A 20300-nucleotide genomic window follows, 5' to 3' on the forward strand; every position below is an offset into this window, starting at 1 on the left:
GCAGAGCTCCTTAAATTGGAAGGCATCCTGGAAGTGCGTTGAGGACAGTGTGTGTATATTAGAATGGCCACAGCTGCCCTATGGCTGGTCACACAAGATGTTGAGTGGTGTAGCTGAAGTCCCTTTGCTGTGGGAGGCAGCAGTGAACAGCAGAAGTTGAGGGCTTAGGTTTTGGTTACAGACTTGCCAGCTGTGCTGAATTCAGACCAATGAATTCCCCTCTCTGAGGCTGGGTCTCTTCATCTCTAAAGTGGGGATAATAGTGGTGCCATTTTTCTGAGCTGCAAGTTGCTGTGTTCCATGCGATGCTATCCACACTTAACACAGTCCACGGTCAGTCTCTGCTTGCGTTCCCACCCTTCACTCTGTTCTCTAACCAGTTGCACCAGCTGCACAGTTCTTTGGCCACCTTGCTGATCTGCAGATTTCTTTGGCTTATTCCTGTGGCTCCTTGGAGATTCTTGGCATGATAAGATCCCCAGTCCAGGAGAGGCTGGCAGCCCCCTGGCGGGGTGGAACATGATAGGTTGGGGTATGCCCAGGATCTGATTGAGTGCTTCCACCTAGGAAACTGGAGGCGACCAGTGCCCAGAATATCGAGTTCCTACAGGTGATTGCCAAGAGGGAAGAGGCAATCCACCAGTCTCAGCTGCGGCTGGAGGAGAAAACACGCGAATGCGGGACCCTGGCAAGGCAGTTGGAGAGCGCCATTGAAGATGCGAGGAGGCAGGTCAGTCCTGATTTTGTGAGTGACTAGCTCTGTGACCTTGGGCAAATCACCTAACCTCTCAGCCTATTTCTCCATCTGAAAAATGGGCACACAGTTGTACCCACTTCATGAATTAGTTGTAAGGATCACATTTTCACTGTAGAGGGCTCAATGCTTGATATCTGATGATTGCTCATTTACTCACTACCCTCTTGAGCTTCACATAGGCTTACCACATCTTAGGTGGTGACTCCTGGAGCATTGGGAAAGGGCAGGCAAAGCTGGGTGGCAGGCATCGTCCCCATAGTTAGTTCCCGCCCCAACATTCTAGAGAACACAGTCCACAATGATGTGCAAGTGCTGTCTGTGAGACCAGATAGTGGAGGGGCCCAGCCTTCCCTTTGCCAAGTGTTCCCCATGTCCAGTAAACCAGCCTCATATCTGGGCCTTTGAATGTGCAGGTGGAACAAACCAAGGAGCACGCGCTGTCCAAGGAGCGAGCAGCCCAGAACAAAATCCTGGACCTTGAGACTCAGCTGAGCAGAACCAAAACTGAACTGAGCCAGCTGCGGCGGAGCCGTGACGATGTGAGTCAGGCTGGTGGGCCGGGCTAGGAGAGTGGGCAGCAGAGCCCACTTCTGTGGGGCCTGTGGGCCAAGGTGTTTTGTTGTTACTGTTTTTGTGAATATGACATGGTTTTATTTTTCTCCAATCACTTTCCTATCCCTTAAGGATATCCTGGGTAGATATTTATTTATTTAGAGACAGAGTCTCCATGTGTCACGCAGGCTGGAATGCAGTGGTACGATCTCGGCTCACTGCAACCTGCACCTCCTTGGTTCATATGATCCCCACCCCACCCTCAGACTTCCGAGTAGCTGGGATTACAAGCATGTACTACCATCCCTGGCTACTTTTTTGTGTGTATTTTTAGTAGAGATGAGGTTTCGCCACATTGGCCAGGCTGGTCTTCAACTCGTGATCTCAAATGATCTGCCCACCTTGGCCTCCCAAAGTGCTGGGATTACAGGTGTGAACCACTGCACCCAGACTCTTTTTTTTAGACCAAGTTTCACTCTGTCACCCAGGCTAGAGTGCAGTGGTGCTGTCATAGCTCACTGCAGCTCCAAACTCCTGGGGTTAAGCAGCCCTCCCACCCCAGCCTCCTGAGTAGCTAGGACTACAGGCGCACACCATCACACCCAGCTAATTTTTATATTTTTTGTAGAGATAGAGTTTCACTATGTTGCCCATGTGCTGGTCTTTTTTTTTCTTTTTTGAGATGGAGTCTCGCTCTCACCCAGGCTGGAGTGCAGTGGCAGTGCCGTGGCACGATCTCAGCTCACTGCAAGCTCCACCTCCTGGGTTCATCCATTCTCCTGCCTCAGCTTCCCGAGTAGCTGGGACTACAGGCATGTGCCACCACGCCTGGCTAATTTTTTGTATTTTTAGTAGAGATGGGGTTTCACCGTGTTAGCCAGGATGGTCTCGATCTCCTGACCTTGTGATCCGCCCACCTTGGCCTCCCAAAGTGCTGGGATTACAGGCGTGAGCCACCATGCCCAGCCCTATGCTGGTCTTGAACTCCCAGGCTCAGGTGATGATTCTGTCCTGGCCTCCCGAAGTGTTGGGATTACAGGCATGAGGCACTGTGTCTGGCCTTAGAATATTTTCAGAAAGAAACCCCATACCCATTAGAAGTCACTCTGCACTTGCCCCCCCCAACCCCCTGGCAACACCTAAGAAAGTCCCTATGTCTCCATGGATTTCTATTTTGGACACTGCACAGCGGACCCATGCTCTGTTTCTCCTCATAGGCAGATCGCCGCTACCAGAGCCGGCTGCAAGACCTGAAAGATCGCCTGGAGCAGTCCGAGAGCACCAACCGCAGCATGCAGAACTATGTCCAGTTCCTCAAATCATCATACGCCAACGTGTTTGGGGATGGTCCCTATACCACCTTCTTGACCAGCTCTCCCATCCGCTCCCGATCTCCTCCTGCCTGAGGCCCTGACGGAAGCCGTGGGAACTCCGGAGTTGCCAAGCCATAGCTGGGAAGCCTGGTGGTTTTCCTCTCCCAGTGATAAAATGGGTTCAGGGTCTTGTCCTTAGGTACTAGCTCTAGAAAAGTCCCAGAAGCAGCAGAAGGTGAAGCAGGAAGCACTTGGTTTTCTCCTCCCTGATACAGTCACCTGATGGAAGTTTTAAAATTTCCTCAACAGGCCTTAAGTTTACTACTACAGTAGGGTACCAGATTTTAACTTACCATGACTTTGCTCCCTCCTTTCCGGAGAAAATATTTCCACTGGATTTTTTCCACCAGTCCCCTTACAACCCTCATTGTTTTAGGAATCTCTCTCTCAGGTGTTCTCTGACCTAAACCAGCAGGAGGTCGTCCTGGGCTGTGAGCACCATCACTTGCTTTTTTTTTTTTTTTTTTTCTGATTTCACAAGTGTGGTGTTTTCCCAAGGCTCCCTTCCCAAGCTCAGTGTAAACCTCTCACTCCCAAGTTTCTTTGAGGCCACTTGCCCCCAAGCACTTCACAATAGACCCTCGAGGGCTCGTGTCCATTTGGCCTTTTACCAGTGTAATGCCAATTTCATTGATTTTTGTTTCTTTTTCCTGGTTTGTATCTCCAGAATGCATTTATTCTTGAAATATTTGTGTGATTTTACAAAAAGCTTTTATAATCAGTTATTTAAGGCTCCATTTGATGATTTCCTTTACCCAACCACTCCTCATCCCTCGTCTGAAAAATGATTAAGTAAAATGCTGCAGGAGAGCCAGCAGACGTTTTTTTCTTTTTCTTTTTTTTTTTTTTTTGAGACGGAGTCTTGCTCTGCCACCCAGGCTGGAGTGCAGTGGCCGGATCTCAGCTCACTGCAAGCTCCGCCTCCCAGGTTTACGCCATTCTCCTGCCTCAGCCTCCCGAGTAGCTGGGACTACAGGCGCCCGCCACCTCGCCCGGCTAGTTTTTTGTATTTTTAAGTAGAGACAGGGTTTCACCGTATTAGCCAGGATGGTCTCGATCTCCTGACCTCGTGATCCGCCCGTCTCGGCCTCCCACAGTGCTGGGATTACAGGCTTGAGCCACCGCGCCGGGTCCCGCCAGCAGACTTTTTTTTTTTTTTTTTTTTTTTTTTTTGAGGTGGAGTCTTGCTGTGTCGCCCAGGCTGGAGTGCAGTGTCCGGATCTCAGCTCACTGCAAGCTCCGCCTCCCGGGTTTACGCCATTCTCCTGCCTCAGCCTCCCAAGTAGCTGGGACTACAGGCGCCCGCCACCTCGCCCAGCTATTTTCTTGTATTTTTAGTAGAGACGGGGTTTCACTGTGTTCGCCAGGATGGTCTCGATCTCCTGACCTTGTGATCCGCCCGTCTCGGCCTCCCAAAGTGCTGGGATTACAGGCGTGAGCCACCGCACCCGGCAACCAGCAGACATTTTTAAAGTACTTGGTGCCTGAAACATCGGGCTTTCATTTCATTTTAGCTCAGGTTGGTGCTTTCACATTATAATTAGTGAACTGTCAGGAGGGAACAAACTGTAAGAAGGATTGCTTGGTGTTTTAGGGTAGATCACTTCAGCTGTTAGAAAGAGGATGGGATAGTGTACAGTATATATTTTTAAAATGTGAATTGGTTTCTGAATAAGAATCTGGGCCATTTTTGTTCACCATTTTTGTTCGTACCGTGCTAACTTCTGCCCTTCTGATTCTAGCTAGCATTAGCCTGGCTGGTCCAGTCTTCTCACCTCTCAGCCACTCTAACTCAACTCTAGAGAATTTCTTCTGTGTTCTTTTTTCTTCTGGAGACAGGGTCTCTGTCACCCACGCTGAGTGCAATGGCGGGAACATGGCTCACTGCAGCCTTGACTTCCCTAGCTCAAGCAATCCTCCCACCTCAGCCTCCACAGTAGCTGAGAGCACAAGCATATGCCACCATGCCCAACTAATTTTATTATTTTTTGTAGAGACAGATCTCACCACATTGCCCCGGTTGGTCTTGAATTCCTGGGCTCAAGCGAACCTTTCACTTTGGCCCCCCAAAGTGCTGGGATTAGAGGTGTGAGCCACTGTACCCAGCCTTCTCTGTGTTCTTGAATCCACCTAGGCATCTGGATTTCAAAGACCAGAAATCTCTTTTCTCCACCAAATTTTGAGGATATTTATAGTTTCCAGCTTTCAGATTTTCCAACGAAGGTAATTCTAGCTACCACTGCCAAAAAACCAAGCCCATTTTCACACTCTTAACGTAAATGGACATGAACTTATAATAGGTGAAAGGCCTTCCCAAGAAAGGACAATTGACAGACTTCCACCAACATGTATATATATCTGTATAACTCATTATTATTTTTGCCAAACTAAAGAAAACCTCAGTGCAGGGCACTGCTCTGTAACCTCTCTTGGGAGAGTCTTGCTGGGACTCTTCCAACAATTTTTCTTTTTAAAATATTTTTATTACAAGAAGTCCAGGGAATTTTTAAAAACTCAGAAAATGAAAAATGTTCACATTCCTCATACTCCAGAGAGAATCTTTCCTATCTCAAACTGAGATCTCACGAGGTGGTGGACAATGGAAGGGTCAGAAAGTCTGGGGTCCCAGTTAGGGCCATCTCTGGACAACTGTGACTCATTTTTATTGAGATATAATTCACATAAAATTCACTCCTTTTATTTTTTTGAAACAGGGTCTCCCTCTGTCATCCAAGCTGGTGCAGTGGCATAATCATGGCTTACCACAGCCTCTACCTCCTGAGTTTAAGGGATCCTCCTGCCTCAGCCTTCTGAGTAGCTGGGACCACAGCTGCACACCACCATGCCTGGCTAATTTTGCATTTTTTTTTTTTTTTGGTAGAGGCAGGTCTCATCATGTTGCCCAGGTTGGTCTCAAACTCCTGGGCTCAAGCAATCCTACCTTGGCCTCCCAAACTACTGGGATTACAAGCATGAGCCACCATACCTGGCCTAGAATTCACCCTTTTAAAGTGTATATATAGGCTAGGCATGGTCACTCACACCTGTAATCCCAGCACTTTGGGAGGCTGAGGTGGGTGGATCACCTGAGGTCAGGAGTTCAAGAGCAGCCTGGCCAACATGGTGAAACCTTGTCTCTACTAAAAATACAAAAATTAGCCGGGAGTGGTGATGGATGCCTGTAGTCCCAGCTACTTGAGAGGCTGAAGCAGGAGAATCATTTGAACCCAGGAAGTGGAGGTTGCAGTGATCCAACATCACGCCACCACACTCTTACCTGGGCAACATGGTGAGATTCTGTCTCGAAAAGATAAAGTGTATATATAATTCAGTGGTTTGTAGTATATTCACCAAGTTGTGCAGCCATCACCATTATCTAATTCTAGATCTAGTTTTTTCTTTTTTTGAAATAGAGTCTCGCTCTGTCACCCAGGCCGCAGTGCAGTGGCACCATCTCGGCTCACTGCAGCCTCTGCCTCCCAGGTTCAAGGGATCCTCCTGCATCAGCCTCTGGGACTATAGGTGCATGGCACTGTGCCCGGCTAATTTTTGTATTTTTTGTAGAGACAGGGTTTTGCCATGTTGCCTAGGGTCGTCTCAAACTCATGACCTCAGGTGATACGCCTGCCTGGGCCTTCCAAAGTGCTGGGATTACAGGCGTGAGCCACCACGCCCAGCCAACCAATTTCATCACTCCCAAAAAAGAAACCCTATACCCATTAGCAGTCCTCATTCCCCTCCCCCAGCCCCTGGCAACTAGTCATAAAGCTTCTCTGGCTCTATAGATTTGTCTCTTCTGGACGTTTCACATAAATGGAATTGTCCAACGTGACCATTCATGACTGGCTTTTCTCAGCATAATGCTTTCAAGATTGATGTTGCAGTGTATCATCAGTACTTTATTTTATTTTATTTTATTTTTTGAGACGGAGTCTGGCTCTGTCGCCCAGGCTGGAGTGCGGTGGCCGGATCTCAGCTCACTGCAAGCTCCGCCTCCTGGGTTTACGCCATTCTCCTGCCTCCGCCTCCCGAGTAGCTGGGACTACAGGCGCCCGCCACCTTGCCCGGCTAGTTTTTGTATTTTTAGTAGAGACGGGGTTTCACCTTGTTAGCCAGGATGGTCTCGATCTCCTGACCTCGTGATCCGCCCGTCTCGGCCTCCCAAAGTGCTGGGATTATAGGCTTGAGCCACCGCGCCCGGCCTAGGTGTATTTTTTATATATATATTTACCTAGGAGAATTGCTGGGTCAAATGGTAATTGTTTAACTTTTTTTTTTTTTTTTTTTTTTTTTTTTGAGACGGAGTCTCGCTGTGTAGCCCAGGCTGGAGTGCAGTGGCGCGATCTCGGCTCACTGCAAGCTCCGCCTCCCTGGTTCCCGCCATTCTCCTGCCTCAGCCTCCGAGTAGCTGGGACTACAGGCGCCCGCCACCGCGCCCGGCTAGTTTTTTGTATTTTTAGTAGAGACGGGGTTTCACCGTGTTAGCCAGGAAGGTCTCGATCTCCTGACCTCGTGATCCACCCGCCTCGGCCTCCCAAAGTGCTGGGATTACAGGCTTGAGCCACCGCGCCCGGCCTAATTGTTTAACTTTTTGAGTAACTGCCAGACTGTCTTCCACAGCAGGTGCTTCATTTTACATTCCCATGAGCAGTGTGTGAGGATTCCAGTTTCTGCACAGTCTCAAGGCACAGACCAATTTTCTGCAGCCCCGGAGATCGGGAGCTAGTGCTTACCTCCGCGGAACGCGGCGTCACAGGCAATTCCTCCGCGCAGGCGCACTGGCGGGAGCGCGAGAGCGTTGCTGGAGGCGGGGCACGCAGCCTTTAGGGGCGGGGCTGTGTTGCGCGCGCGCCCCGGAAGCGGAAGCCTGAGCGGCCTTCCCGGCGGCTGATTCGAGGCCTTGTTTGGTCAGAAGCGGCACCTCAGAGAAGCTGCCCCAGAGCCAACCATGCCGTCTGAGGGTCGCTGCTGGGAGACCTTGCAGGCTCTACGCAGTTCCGACAAAGGTCGCCTTTGCTACTACCGCGACTGGCTGCTGCGGGGCGAGGTGAGCGGTGGCCCCGGAGGACGTAGGCCCTTCCGGCCGCTCGCGACCGAACCCTTCTCCTCCCTAGCCCTTGGCACGTTCTGCTTCCGGGAACCCGTGCAGCCTAACAACCTGCATTTATTTCTTGACTTCTCTGTGTACATCCTTCTGTCCTGGGGTTTCTGTCCTCTCCAGCCTATTTTAGCGTTTCGGGGAGCTCCCCTGACTTCAGCGATGCCCCGCGCTCTGAAGGCTTCATTGCTATCCTCCGCCAGTTGGGCGCCTTCTCCGCTCTGCTGTTGTCAAAGCAATCTTGGCCCCAGGCTCAGTTACTGCGTGTCTCATGTGCTGGGAGCTCTAGATTTTGCGACGAACGATTGACACTACCTAATCCGTTGCTGCCAGTGAAATGACCAAATTTCTAGATTGATTTGGCAGACCTGGAAAGTGAATGGGGGCGTGGTCACTGTACCTAGTGTTTGCAAAGCTCTGCACTAGAAGTGGAGGGATGCGGAGGGTTAAGGCGGAGCTCCCATTCCCGAGTCGCTGCTAGTTAGCTACAGATAAGACGTTGTTCTGCATCCTCAGACTTCTTGGGAAACAATCCTAAAATATTCCCCTGTCTTTTATGTTGTTGACAGTTTTGAAAAATACAGACCTTACATTCTGTAGGTTGACTGCCAGCATAGGTGCTTTCAAACCACCAGACCAAGGTTAAGCAGTCTTGGCAGGAATACTACAGAATTGATGCCATGGCTTTCTCAGAAGGCACACAGATGTCAACCCATCCCAACACTGGTGATGCTAATCTTGATCACCTGGTTACGTTGTTCTCTGCCTGGTCTTTCCGTTTAAAATTCGTCATTTTTCCTTTAGTAATTGTTGGTAAGTATTGTGGAGATTACACCAGTATCCTTTTTCTGGGCAAACCTTCATCCTCCATGGCTTTAGCATTCATTGATGTTTTCCACATGAATCGATCACCTCTATGACGTTGCCAGATCCTGTTTCTTTATATCCACTATTCCTTCTGCATTTGTTAGTTGGCATTCCACTGTCAGGAGATGCTTTCTTTTCTCTGTTGTTTAGTTATATTGGTATGGACTCATGGATTTCTGTTTTATTTGGTGAGTTGTAATCCATTACTTTTATTATTTATTTATTTTATTTTAAATATCCCAGATTTTGTAAGCTTGTTTCAAAATATCACAGGCAAGGCTGGGCGTGGTGGCTCAGGACCATAATCCCAGCACTTTGGGAGGCCAAGCGGGACGGATCACTTGAGGTCAAGAGTTCGAGACCAGCCTGGCCAACATGGTGCAACCCCATCTCTACTAAAAATTAAAAAATTAGCCGAGCATGGTGGTGCATGCCTGTAATCCCAGCTACTCCAGAGACTGAGGCATGAGAATTGCTTGAACCCGGGAGGCAGAGATTGCAGTGAGCCGAGATTGTGCTGCTGCACTCAAGCCTGGGCAACAGAGTGAGACTGTGTCTCAAAAAAAAAAAAAAAAGTAACCTTGTAAATATGTACAACGATTATGTATTCATAAGAATTAAAAAGAAAAATGTCCCAGATTTGGCTACTGGACGATTCATTAAGTTGGTTCCTGTGTTCCTTTGACATGTTTCCATTTTTCATTGACATTTCTTTACTTTTTGGCACAAAAAGGTGTCCCAGGTGCAAGTTTCCCTGTTTCGACCCTGGAATCAGCTATTTCTCCAAAGAGGCTGATTGTTTTGAAGTGGAGGGTGGTGCTGTATTTACAAACCAAGTTCTGGGAGTTTCGTATGTTGAGATTCTTGATTGGGTACCATTGCTTCTAGGCCTTCTCAGTAGACAGAGCTAGGAAATAGTACATCTCTAAATATGTACACACATCACCACATACACATTTATGTATTATCTGTAACTATTTGTGTGTACATATATATTATAAAACCATGACTTCATACTGATAAATGCCACTTCCAACGCAGTACTTCACATTTCTTCTATCTAATCTTACCCTATCCATCTTTGTAAATATGTTACTTAGCAGTGAGAAGTTTGGCTCCTGTTATTCTCAATATGTTTACTTATTTGCTCAGTTTACTCTAGCTCATTGTAGCAATCTCCCAACTACTCTGGTTTTTTCATTTATGTATTATGTCATAGGTAATCAATACTTATTTTCTCATACAAAGATGTTCCAGGCTCATCTTATATTTTTCTACCTCCAACTCTGGAACTTACCTTTTCTGCAGAGACCCGTGGTTTCCTTTGATTTAAAATTATATTTACAAACCAAGATCTGGTACTAGATATGATCATTATTACTACTAAGGATGTATACACACATATCCATATCTATTTCCATTTTTAAAAAAATTATTAGGCTGGGTGTGCTAACTCATGCCCATAATCCCAACACTTTGGGAGGCTGAGGCGGGACGATTGCTTGAGGCCAGTTCAAGCTGGGCCAGGCTTGATGTCTCAAACCTGCAGTCCCAGCACTTTGGTAAGCCAAGGTGGGCAGATCACTTGAGCCCAGAAGTTCGAGACCAGCCTGGGAACGTGGAGAAACCTCACCACTACAAAAAATACAAAAAAATTAACCAGGTGTGCCGGGCGTAGTGGCTCATGCCTGTAATCCCAGCACTTAGGGAGGCCGAGGAGGGCAGATCACCTGAGGTCAGGAGTTGGAGACCAGCCTGACCAACGTGGAGAAACTCTGTCTCTACTAAAAATACAAAATTAGCTGGGTGTGGTAGCGCATGCCTGTAATCCCAGCTACTTGGGAGGCTGAGGTAGGAGAATCGCTTTAACCTGGGAGGCGGAGGTTGCGGTGAGCTGAGATTGCACCATTGCACTCCAGCCTGGGCAACAAGAGCGAAACTCCATCTCAAAAAAAAAAAAACAAAACAAAAAACAGGTATGGTGGTGGGTGCCTATAGTCCCTGCTCCTTGAGAGGCTGAGGTGGGAGTATTACCTGAGCATGAAATTTGAGGCTGCATTGATCCGTGATTGCGCCACTGCACTCCAGCCTGGGAAACAGAATGAGACCCTGTCTCAAAAAAAAAAAAAAAAAAAAAAAAAGAATGGCTGGGCGTGGTGGCTCACGCCTGGAATCCCAGCACTTTGGGAGGCTGAGGTGGGCGGATCACCTGAGGTCAGGAGTTCGAGACCAGCCTGGCCAATGTGATGAAACCCCATCTCTAATTTTTGTAATAATACGAAAATTAGCCAGGTGTGGTGGTGGGCGCCTGTAATCCCAACTGCTCGGGAGGCTGAAACAGAATTGCTTGAACCCAGGCGATGTAGGTTGCAATGAGCTGAGATCGTGCCACTGCACTCCAGCCTGAGTGAAAGAGCAAGACTCTCTCAAAAAAAAAAAAAAAAAAAAAAAAAAAAAAAAGGCTGGGCTCACGGTGGCTCACGCCTGTAATCCCGGCACTTTGGGAGGCCGAGGCAGGCAGATTTCCTGAGGTCAAGAGTTCGAGACCAGCCTGACCAACATGGAAAAACCCCGTATCTTCTAAAAGTACAAAATTAGCCAGGCATGGTGGCGTGTGCCTGTAATCCCAGCTACTCAGGAGGTTGAGGCAGGAGAATCACTTGAATCTGGGAGGCGGGGGAGGCAGAGGTTGCGGTGAGCCGAGATCGTGCCATTGCACTCCAGCCTGAGCAACAGGAGCGAAACTCCATCTCAAAAAAAAAAAAAAAAGACCAGCCTGGGCAACATACCAAGACTCCATCTCTACAAAAAATGAAAAAATAATTAGCTGAATATGTTAGCGCATCCCTGTACTCTCAGCTGCTGGGGAGACTGGTCGAGGTAGGAGGATAGCTTGAGCCCAGGAGGTCAGGCTACAGGGAGCCATGATTAGGTCACTGCACTCCAGCCTGGGTAACAGTGAGACCCTTTCTCAAAAATAATTTCTTTTTTTTTTTTTTTTTTTTTTGAGGCGGAGTCTCGCTCTGTCTCCCGGGCTGAGTGCAGTGGCCGGATCTCAGCTCACTGCAAGCTCCGCCTCCCAGGTTCACGCCATTCTCCTGCCTCAGCCTCCCGAGTAGCTGGGACTACAGGCGCCCGCCACCTCACCCGGCTAGTTTTTTGTATTTTTTAGTAGAGACGGGGTTTCACCGGGTTAGCCAGGATGGTCTTGATCTCCTGACCTCGTGATCCGCCCGTCTCGGCCTCCCAAAGTGCTGGGATTACAGGCTTGAGCCACCGCGCCCGGCCAAAAATAATTTCAAAAATGAGAAAATATATACATCTAGGTTTGTGTAAGTATGCTTTACGATGTTCGCACGATGACAAGATCACCTAACACCATGTTTCTCAGAACTTACCCCCATTATTAAGTGACTGACATTCTACTGATTGTGTATACAGTAGCTTACTTCAGAATTCCTCTTGTGTTCTGTTCAGTGCTTTAGATCACTTTCACATACACTTTAGTGGCAATCTTTGTGCATTGTCCCTTTTTCTGTAGTTAACGAGTTATTTAGTCTGATTTTCGTTAGAAGGATAGTAGTCAAGGTCATTATCAAGAAACCACTGGGCCGGGCGCGGTGGCTCAAGCCTGTAATCCCAGCACTTTAGGAGGCCGAGACGGGCGGATCACGAGGTCAGGAGATCGAGACCATCCTGGCTAACACGGTGAAACCCCGTCTCTACTAAAAATACAAAAAAACTAGCCGGGCGAGGTGGCGGGCGCCTGTAGTCCCAGCTACTCGGGAGGCTGAGGCAGGAGAATGGTGTAAACCCAGGAGGCGGAGCTTGCAGTGAGCTGAGATCCGGCCACTGCACTCCAGTCCGGGCGACAGAGCGAGACTCCGCCTCAAAAAAAAAAAAAAAAAAAAAGAAACCACTGTACTTTCTTTTCATCTGATTGTTAATACATTACTTTGGGTCTTTGATGTTTATTTATTTAGGCCTTCTTAGATGTTCAGTAAGGCCTGTAGTGGATTATACTGAGATCAGTTGACATGCAAGTTGAGCTTAACCCTCTTCTTCTCTCTAGGATGTTTTAGAAGAATGTATGTCTCTTCCCAAGCTATCATCTTATTCTGGATGGGTGGTAGAGCACGTCCTACCCCATATGCAGGAGAACCAACCTCTTTCTGAGACTTTGCCATCCTCTGCGTCAGCTTCAGCCCTAGACCAACCCTCGTTTGTTCCCAAATCTCCTGACACAAGCTCCACCTTTTCCCCAGCCTCCCCTGCAACACCAGATGGAACCAAGGTAAGGTTGTGATCAGCTTAAAACAAAAGACATGGTGGCTGCAAAGTCAAAATGTTTAATATTGTCATATGACAGTGCCCATGCCCTGGGGAAAATAATGATTGCTCATTGTTGTAGCTGTTTGTAGAGACCATGTTGACAGCATCATTCAGTGTTCTCTTTAGACAGACCCAGAGGGAGAAACATCCCCTCTATTCTTAGTACCCAGAATAGTATAACTAATTTCATGAGCAATTAGATTATTTTTTTTTTTTTCTGATGAACGCTGCATCTGTTTAACTGATATGGTCTCCCTTTTTGTGTTATCTGCTGGAGGAAGGCTTAGAGTGAAATGTATACCTGCTCTTAAAGTGTACATGTCTTCTCTCATTGGTTCTGTAGGAGATTTTACCTTATTCCTGGTTCTGTTTTGTCCCTGCCTTTGTTTTTTTGTTATTTCTCCCACTTAAAAATGCTGAACTGGGGCCGTTTCCTCTCAGAAATCCCTCTCTCTCACTAGAGAGAGAACTGTTTTCCTTTCTCTTAATCTTGCCTATTAAACCTCCATTCTTAAACTCAAAAAAAAAAAAAAGTTAAATTGAACCCAACACAATGGCTCATGTCCATAATTCCAGTGCTTTGGAAGGCCAAGACAAGGGGATTGCTTGAGCCTTGGAGTTCAAGACCAGCCAGGGCAACATAGTGAGACCTTGTCTCTCCAAAAAACTTAAAAATTTGTTAGGCATGGTGGCTCGAGCTTGTAGTCCTAGCTACTTATGACGTTGAGATGGGAGGATCACTTGAGCCCAGGAGTTTGAGACTATAGTGAGCTGTGATCAAGCCATTGCATTCCAGCCTAGGCAACAGAGTGAGTCCCTACCTCAAAAAAAAAGTTAAATTTTGGAGGTTTTTTAAAATCATTTTTTTATATAGAAATAGTTTGTGTATATACAAATATATGTGAACATGTCTTCTTCTTCACCGCCCCCCTTTTTTTTGAGCTGAGGTCTGTCTCTGTCACCCAGGATGGAGTGCAGTGGCATGAACATGGCTCACTGCAGCCTTCACCTCCCAGGCTCAATCTACCCTCCTGTCTCAGCCTCCCAAATAGCTGGGACTGGATACCACCGTACTTGGCTATTTTCTTTTTCCTTTTTTTTCTTTTTTTTGAGACGAAGTCTTGCTCTGTCCCCCGGCTGGAGTGTAGTGACGCAATCTCAGCTCACTGCAACCTCCAACTCCTGGCTTCAAGCGATTCTCCTGCCTCAGTCTCCTGAGTGGCTGGGATTACAGGTACCTGTTATCATGCCTGGCTAATGTTTGTATTTTTAGTAGAGATGGTGTTTCACCATATTGGCCTGGCTGATCTCAAACTCCTGACCTTGTGATCCACCCACCTCGGCCTCCCAAAGTGCTAGGATTAAAGGCATGAGCCACCACACCCAGCCTTTTTTATTTTTTTCTTTGAGACAGAGTCTCGCTCTGTCGCCCAGGCTGGAGTGCAAGGGTGCGATCTTGGCTCACCGCAATCTCCACCTCCCGGGTTCAAGCAATTCTCCTGCCTCAGCCTCCTGAGTAGCTGGGATTACAGGTGCGTGTCACCACGCCTGGCTGATTTTTGTATTTTTAATAGAGACGGGGTTTCACCATGTGGGTCAGACTGGTTTTGAACTCCTGACCTCATGATCCACCCGCCTCAGCCCCTCAAAGTGCTGGGATTACAGGTATGAGCCACCACGCCTCTTTTTTTTTTTTTTTTTTTAAAGATGGAATCTAGCTCTGTCACCCAGGCTGGAGTACAATGGCATGGTCTCGGCTTACTGCAACCTTTGCCTCCTAGGTTCAAGCGATTCTTTTGCCTCAGCCTCCTGAGTAGCTGGGATTACAGGTGCGTGCCACCACGCCTGGCTAATTTTTGTATTTTTAGTAGAGACAGGGTTTTGCCATGTTGTCCAGGCTGGTCTCAAACTGCTGACCTCAGGTGATCCGCCTACCTCGGCCTCCCAAAATGCTGGGATTACAGTTATGAGCCACTGTGCCTGGCCAGTTTTTTGTTTGTTTGTTTGTTTGTTTGTTTGTATTTACATAGAAAGTGTATATTTTTCTTTCTATCTGGTAGTTCATCTTTTAAAATATTAGTTCATCTTTTAAAATATTAGTCTTTAAAAAATATTTTTTTTTTTTTTTTTTTTTGGGACGGAGTCTCGCTCTGTCGCCCAGGCTGGAGTGCAGTGGCCGGATCTCAGCTCGCTGCAAGCTCCGCCTCCCGGGTTCACGCCATTCTCCTGCCTCAGCCTCCCGAGTAGCTGGGACTACAGGTGCCCACCACCTCGCCCGGCTAGATTTTTGTATTTTTTAGTAGAGACAGGGTTTCACCGTGTTAGCCAGGATTGTCTCGATCTCCTGTCCTCGTGATCCACCCATCTCGGCCTCCCAAAGTGCTGGGATTACAGGCTTGAGCCACTGCGCCCCGCCTAAAAAATATTCTTTGTGGCCAGGTGTGGTGGCTCACACCTGTAATGCCAGCACTTTGGGAGGCTGAGGCAGGCGGATCACTTGAGGTCAGTAGTTCGAAACTAGCTTGACCATGGTGAAACCCCGTTTCTACTAAAAGTACAAAATTAGCCCAGCATCATGGCGCACGCCTGTTATCCCAGCTACTTGGGAGACTGAGGCATTAGAATTGCTTGAACCCGGGAGACAGAGGTTGCAGTGAGCTGAGATCACGCCATTGCACTCCAGCCTGGGTAACAAAGCAAGACTCAGTCTCAAAAAAAAAATATAGGCCGGGCGCGGTGGCTCAAGCCTATAATTCCAGCACTTTGGGAGGCCGAGACGGGCGGATCACGAGGTCAGGAGATCGAGACTATCCTGGCTAACACGGTGAAACCCTGTCTCTACTAAAAATACAAAAAACTAGCCGGGCGAGGTGGCGGCGCCTGTAGTCCCAGCTGCTAGGGAGGCTGAGGCAGGAGAATGGCGTGAACCCGGGAGGCGGAGCTTGCAGTGAGCTGAGATCTGGCCACTGCACTCCAGCCTGGGTGACAGAGCGAGACTCTGTCTCAAAAAAAAAAAAAAATATATATATATATATATTTATGTATATATTTATATATATATATGTATATATTTATATATATATTTATATATATTTATGTATATATATTTATGTATATATTTATATATATTTATGTATATATTTATGTACATATTTATATATATTTATGTATATATTTATATATATACACACATTTATTTATTTTGTTGTTGTTGTTGCCAGAAAAGGTCTAGGTACTTTAAAATATATATTTTTAGCAACTGAACATCTTAGGGGAAAAAAAGGAACCTCCACCTAGATGTCATATTTTTATATAAAAATTAACTCAAAGTGATCATGGACTTAAATGTAAAAAAAAACTGTAAGCTTTTTAGAACTAAAACATAACCAGAATCTAGGGCTGGGTAAAGATTTATTTATTTATTTATTATTTATTTATTTATTTTTGAGACAAAGTCTCGCTCTTGTCCCCCAGGCTGGAATGCAATGGCGTGAACTCATCTCGCTGCAACCTCTGCCTCCCAGGTTCAAGTGATTCTCCTGCCTCAGCCTCCTGAGTAGCTGGGATTATAGGCGTCTGCCACCACGGCCGGCTACTTTTTGTGCTTTTAGTATAGACAGGGTTTCACCATGTTGGCCAAGCTGGTCTTGAACTCCTGACCTCAGGTGATCTGCCCGCCTCAGCCTCCCAAAGTGCTGGGATTACAGGCGTGAGCCACCTGACCGGCCTAGATGAAGATTTATTTATTTAACATTCCTGAATTAGCAGAACTATAGAGAAGGAGAATAGTTTAGAGATAAGGGATGGGGGAGGAAGTGGTGTGGCTATAAAGATAGGTGTGACATGGGGGGGTTGGTGGTGATAGAACAGCTTTGTATCTTGAGTGTGGTGGTGTTTACATGAATCTATGTGTTACGAAATTACATAGAACTGTACATGAGAACAAATGAATGCCTTTAAAACTGGTGAAATCTGAATAAGCTCTGTGGATTGTACCAATATCAATTTACTGGTTTTGTTACTTTATTGTATTTATGAAAGACGTTACTATTGAGGGAAACTGGGTGAAAAGTACATAGGAGCTTCCTGTATGTATTTTTGCAACTTTCTGTGAACATCAATTATTTAAAAATTAAGATTTTTTTTCTTTTTTTTTTTGAGACGGAGTCTCGCTCTGTCGCCCAGGCTGGAGTGCAGTGGCCGGATCTCAGCTCACTGCAAGCTCCACCTCCCGGGTTCATGCCATTCTCCTGCCTCAGCCTACCAAGTAGCTGGGACTACAGGCGCCCGCCACCTCGCCTGGCTAGTTTTTTGTATTTTTTTAGTAGAGACGGGGTTTCACCCTGTTAGCCAGGATGGTCTCGATCTCCTGACCTCGTGATCCACCCGTCTCGGCCTCCCAAAGTGCTGGGATTACAGGCTTGAGCCACCGTGCCTGGCCTAGATTTTTTAAAAAGTATTTTCATGAGCAGCTTGTTGGCAGCAGATTCTAATCTGAGGACATGCTACAATACTGGCAGTGGACTTCAGTTTCTTTATCTGTACATCTCATTTTGAGCCAAATTGCTGAGGTCTTTATTTTTTTGATATGGAGTTTCGCTTTTGTCGCCCAGACTGGAGTGCAATGGTGCGATCTCGACTCACTGCAACCCCGGGTTCAAACGATTCTCCTGCCTCAGCCTCTTGAGTAGCTGGGATTATAGGCATGCGCCACCATGCCTGGCTAATTTTGTATTTTTAGTAGAGACAGGGTTTCACCATGTTGGCCAGGCTAGTCTCAAACTCCTGACCACAGGTGATCCACCCGCCTTGGCCTCCCAACATGCTAGGATTACAGGCATGAGCCACCATGCCCAGCCTGAGGTCATTTTCACGTATAAAATTCCATAATTTTTGGAGCCACTGCGCCTGGCCTAATAAATTCTTAAATGGTTTTATGTAATGGATTGTCCCATTATTTAGGAATTTTTGGTATTTACATTAGAAAAACCCAGTTTGGCCTAAGGGACTAAGGGAAGTTTTAATTCATATAACTAGGAAGTCTAGCAGTGCATTTGGAATCACTTAGATCTGGGAAAATCTACATTCTGCATATTTCTGCTTGACATTATTTATTATTATTTTTCAAACATCTCCCCCACATAGGATTGATGCTATTTTTGACTCAATCTAGTAACCTAAACTCAGGGCTTTGCCTCTCCATTTCTCAATTACTGGTTTCATTGTTGAGATAGACTAGGTGGCAAGATGGCTACTGGTAGCCCTAGACTCAACATATTCTTAGGTTAGCATTCCCCTATAGCTTCATCAGAAAAGTTCAGAGATATCCATGTCAGGTGTGTTAATGAAAATAAAAAAGCTGGGTGTGGAATCCCATCACTTTGGGAGGCCAAGGCAGGTGGAACACTTGAGCTCCAGCATTCGAGACCAGCCTGGGCAACATGGGGAAACCCCATTTCTACAAAAAAATTACCTGAACATGGTGGCTCATGCCTACGGTCCCAGCTACTCAGAAGGCTGAGGTGGGAGGATCCTTGAGCCCGGAAGGTTGCGGTTGCAGTGAGCCTAGATAGTGCCACTGTATTCCAGCAGGGGTGATAGAGTAAGACCCCGTCTCAAAAAAAAAAAAAAAAAAGGAGGGCATGGTGGCTCACGCCTGTAATCCCAGCACTTTGGGAGGCCAAGGTGGGTGGATCACGAGGTCAAGAGATCAAGACCATCCTGGCTAACATGGTGAAACACCATCTCTACTAAAAATATAAAAAATTAGCCGGGCGTGGTGGCAGGCGCCTGTAGTCCCAGCTACTCGGAAGGCTGAGGCAACCTCTGCCTCCTGGGTTCAAGGGATTCTCCTGCCTCAGCCTCCTTAGTAGTTGGGATTATAGGCACCTGCCACCCCGCCCGGCTAATTTTTGTCTTTTTAGTAGAGACGGGGGTTTCACCATGTTTGTCAGGATGGTCTCGAACTCCTGACCTTGTGATCTGCCCACCTCTGCCTCCCAAAGTACTGGGATTACAGGCGTGGGCCACCGCGCCCGTCCTGAGGATCGAGTACTTTGATAGCCAGCTTTCTCCTGAAGCCAGGAGGGTGGAAGCTTAGGGATGTGAGTTGGGGATACTCCATCCAAACCATCCCAGGACAAATGGACACTGATCTGAAGAAAGGGGAAACATTTTCTGTGCAGAGTAAAACAAACAAGCAGCCAGAAAAACACAGGAAAACCCAAAAAATCACCCAAAGTCGCAAACATCAATTTGTTAAAGAAAACAGTTAGAACAAAGTCAGTGGCATTCATGAAAAGCACACTGGCTGTGACCTAAATTTTTTTTTTTGCTCTTGTTACTGATGGTTGTTTATCAGTTGGCATGTGGTCTTTGTCTAGAAGACATAACACCAATTAAAAACTTATTAGCGCTCACCATATTAAAACTTAATTATTTCCCATTTTCTACTCATATAGGGCAAAGATGAGTCCCAGCACACAGAATCTATGGTGCTTCAATCCTCACGGGGGACCAAAGTGGAAGGCTGCATCCGAATGTACGAACTGGCACACAGAATGAAAGGAGCAGTAAGTGAACCCGTGAAGGAAGGCAGGCTTGATCCTGCGAGCCACATTTAGCTGCAGTTCCCCAGGGCGTAGGAATAGGCACTGTATGCTACTCACCCTTCCCACCTACTGTTTAGTTTGGGGGGTAGTGTAATGTAGAGGTCAGGAGTGAGTGCTCTGAAGTCAAGTCTGCTTTCAGATCCTGGCTGTTTTATTTTATATGTGACTTTGGGAAAATTATGTAGCCTTTTCTGGCTTCCATTTACTTCTCCAAAATTTGGAAATGGTCTGGGGTTGTTAGATAAGCTTATACTGAGAAGATGGGACTTTAGCCTTTTTTTTCTTTTTTTTGACATGGAGTTTTTGCTCTTGTTGCCCAGGCTAGACTCCAGTGGTACAATCTTGGCTCACTGCAACCTCCGCCTCCCAGGTTCAGACTCTTCTGCTGACTCAGCCTCCCAAGTAGCTAGGATTACAGGCTCGCACCACCACACCCAACCACCTTATTTTGTATTTACTAGAGACGGGGTTTCACTATATTGGTCAGGCTGGTCTCAAACTCCTGACCTTAGGTGATCCACCCGCCTCAGCCTCCCAAAGTGCTGGGATTACAGACATGAGCCACTGTGCCCAGTCAGGACCTAAGCCTCTTGAAAAAATAGCAGCACTATTTTAATTAATTTATTTGATCATATTTTTGTTTCTGTTTCTGTTTTTTTTTTCAGACGGAGTCTTGCTCTGTCGCTCAGGCTGGAGTGCAGTGGCACAAT

General features: G+C 46.9%; 2 protein-coding genes across 8 annotated transcripts in view; both read left to right on the forward strand.

The window, feature by feature from the left end:
- ODF2 (outer dense fiber of sperm tails 2) overlaps positions 1-3407 on the forward strand; it is a 49217-nt gene extending 45810 nt beyond the window's left edge. For 2 of the 5 annotated variants that reach the window (XM_030919114.1, XM_030919115.1), the window contains exons 19-21: positions 568-730; positions 1171-1296; positions 2527-3407. In XM_030919114.1, coding sequence (XP_030774974.1) covers positions 568-730; positions 1171-1296; positions 2527-2715 — 478 coding nt within the window. In that variant the 3' untranslated portion in view covers positions 2716-3407. Of the gene's footprint in view, positions 1-567; positions 731-1170; positions 1298-2526 lie in introns of those variants that run through there. The other 3 variants (XM_030919117.1, XM_030919116.1, XR_004053892.1) reach the window with 3 other exon arrangements.
- Positions 3408-7508: 4101 nt separating this feature from the next.
- Positions 7509-20300, forward strand: part of GLE1 (GLE1 RNA export mediator) — a 39726-nt gene continuing 26934 nt past the window's right edge. The window contains exons 1-3 of one of the 3 annotated variants that reach the window (XR_747715.2): positions 7509-7729; positions 12720-12941; positions 19441-19551. Coding sequence is in view for 2 of the 3 variants with exons in the window: in XM_010360880.2 (XP_010359182.1) it covers positions 7631-7729; positions 12720-12941; positions 19441-19551 (432 nt within the window). In the remaining variant the exon portion in view is untranslated. The remainder of the gene's footprint in view (positions 7730-12719; positions 12942-19440; positions 19552-20300) is intronic. The other 2 variants (XM_010360880.2, XM_030919120.1) reach the window with 2 other exon arrangements.

The sequence above is a fragment of the Rhinopithecus roxellana genome, chromosome 16, assembly GCF_007565055.1.
Source record: "Rhinopithecus roxellana isolate Shanxi Qingling chromosome 16, ASM756505v1, whole genome shotgun sequence".
Lineage (NCBI taxonomy): Eukaryota > Metazoa > Chordata > Mammalia > Primates > Cercopithecidae > Rhinopithecus > Rhinopithecus roxellana.